Source organism: Echinops telfairi, unplaced genomic scaffold (genome assembly GCF_000313985.2).
Source record: "Echinops telfairi isolate 266 unplaced genomic scaffold, ASM31398v2 ScPeMD7_7468;HRSCAF=8506_0, whole genome shotgun sequence".
In the NCBI taxonomy this organism is placed as follows: Eukaryota; Metazoa; Chordata; class Mammalia; order Afrosoricida; family Tenrecidae; genus Echinops; species Echinops telfairi.
Genome location: NW_022111369.1, coordinates 31,013,507 through 31,014,962, shown reverse-complemented (window position 1 = coordinate 31,014,962; position 1,456 = coordinate 31,013,507). Strand labels below are relative to the sequence as shown.

General features: G+C 40.5%; 1 protein-coding gene across 1 annotated transcript in view; it reads right to left on the bottom strand.

Annotated features, from left to right (window-relative positions):
• The window catches only part of LOC101647936 (17-beta-hydroxysteroid dehydrogenase 13), a 30,157-nt gene that overhangs the window by 8,642 nt on the left and 20,059 nt on the right, over positions 1-1,456 (bottom strand). The window contains exon 5 of the mRNA XM_004703417.2: positions 861-998. Within this exon, the coding sequence (XP_004703474.1) occupies positions 861-998 (138 nt within the window). The remainder of the gene's footprint in view (positions 1-860; positions 999-1,456) is intronic.

The window sequence follows — 1,456 nt, the reverse complement described above, 5'->3', positions numbered from 1 at the left end:
TTCAGGGTTTGTTGGCTTTTAAAAAAAATCATTTTATTGGGCGCTCATACAACTCTTATCATAATGCATACATCAGTTGAATCAGGCATGTTTGTACATATGTTGCCTTTTCTGGACATTTGCTGCACCCAAGGACAACTTCAGAAGGGTCAGGAAAGAAGGAAGAATGGAAGCAGGAAACAGGGGGGAAGGGATGGTGATGTTACGTTGAGGGAATTGAAGGGAATGGCATGAAAAAATATGTCTGGATTATTGAATATAACACTTATGATTGCTCTGTAATAATGTACTTGATTTGCAATAAAAAGTTGTTTTTTAAAGGAGATTACAGGTTTGGGAACGCCATGATTTCGTTGTCTTCTGTCCTATATGATCAGAGTTGGAATCAACCTGAAGGCACTGGTCAAAGCTCCAAGTGGGGAGCGTACAGCAAGCTAGCTCAGCTTGAAGAGGCTCTAGCTTCAAATGAAGTTGCCTTTGAAATAATTTTGTTACTTGTTTTAAATGAATATATAGAACAAATACCTCAAAATGACATTAATGCACCCATGACCATTGAGTTGATTCTAACTCGCAGTGATCCCATAGGACACAGTAGAAGTTCTTCTGATGATTTCTAAGACTATAAATCTTTATGGGAGCAGACAGCCTCATCTTTCTTCCTTAGTAGTGGCTGGTGGGCTTGAACCACTGACTTTGCAGTTAGTGGCTCAACACTTAACCTTTTATTTGACAAAGGTTCTTTTAGTAGGGAAAAACTAAATTTCCTTTTCTCTGTTGACCAACCTATAAATTTCTCACATAACTTTCATTTCAATTTCTCACATCACTTTCCCATTCTACATCAAATTTGACCTTACCTTGTGCTCGGGTTTTTGGTGAACCCAGTATTCACAAAAACTGGGCAGAGACACGAAGTATGGATGCCAGTTTTCCCCAAGGCTTCAAGTTCTGCTGTCAGAGCTCTGTGAAAGCCAACAGCAGCGAATTTGCTGGAACTGTAAGATAACAATACACCACAGTTAACTAACGGAAAGGACAACTGTCACCTTTCTGAACAACATTAGCCACCCATCAGATAAAACAGAGGTGCTTCAGCTTTGAAAACAAGTACAAGCTAGCACTCGTGATTCTTTTCTGAGAGGATAAATTGTCATTCATTTTCACATAATTACCTAGAATTCTAAATGTACGAGTTAGTTTGCAATGAGAATAATATGACAAATGACAGGCTTCCTGGCCTTTTTCCACCTTACATGCCAGGCTTTCCACTCAATGTTTAAGCTCTCTTCTTTGTCATTGTCGGGTGTCCTTAAGTCAGTTTCGACCCATAGAGACTCTATGCACAATAGAGGAACCACTGCCCAGTCCTCGGCCAGCCTCACAATTGTTCTCATGCCTGAGCCCACTGTTGCAGCCGCTGTGTCACTCCATCTCCTTAGGCTCTTCCTCTCTT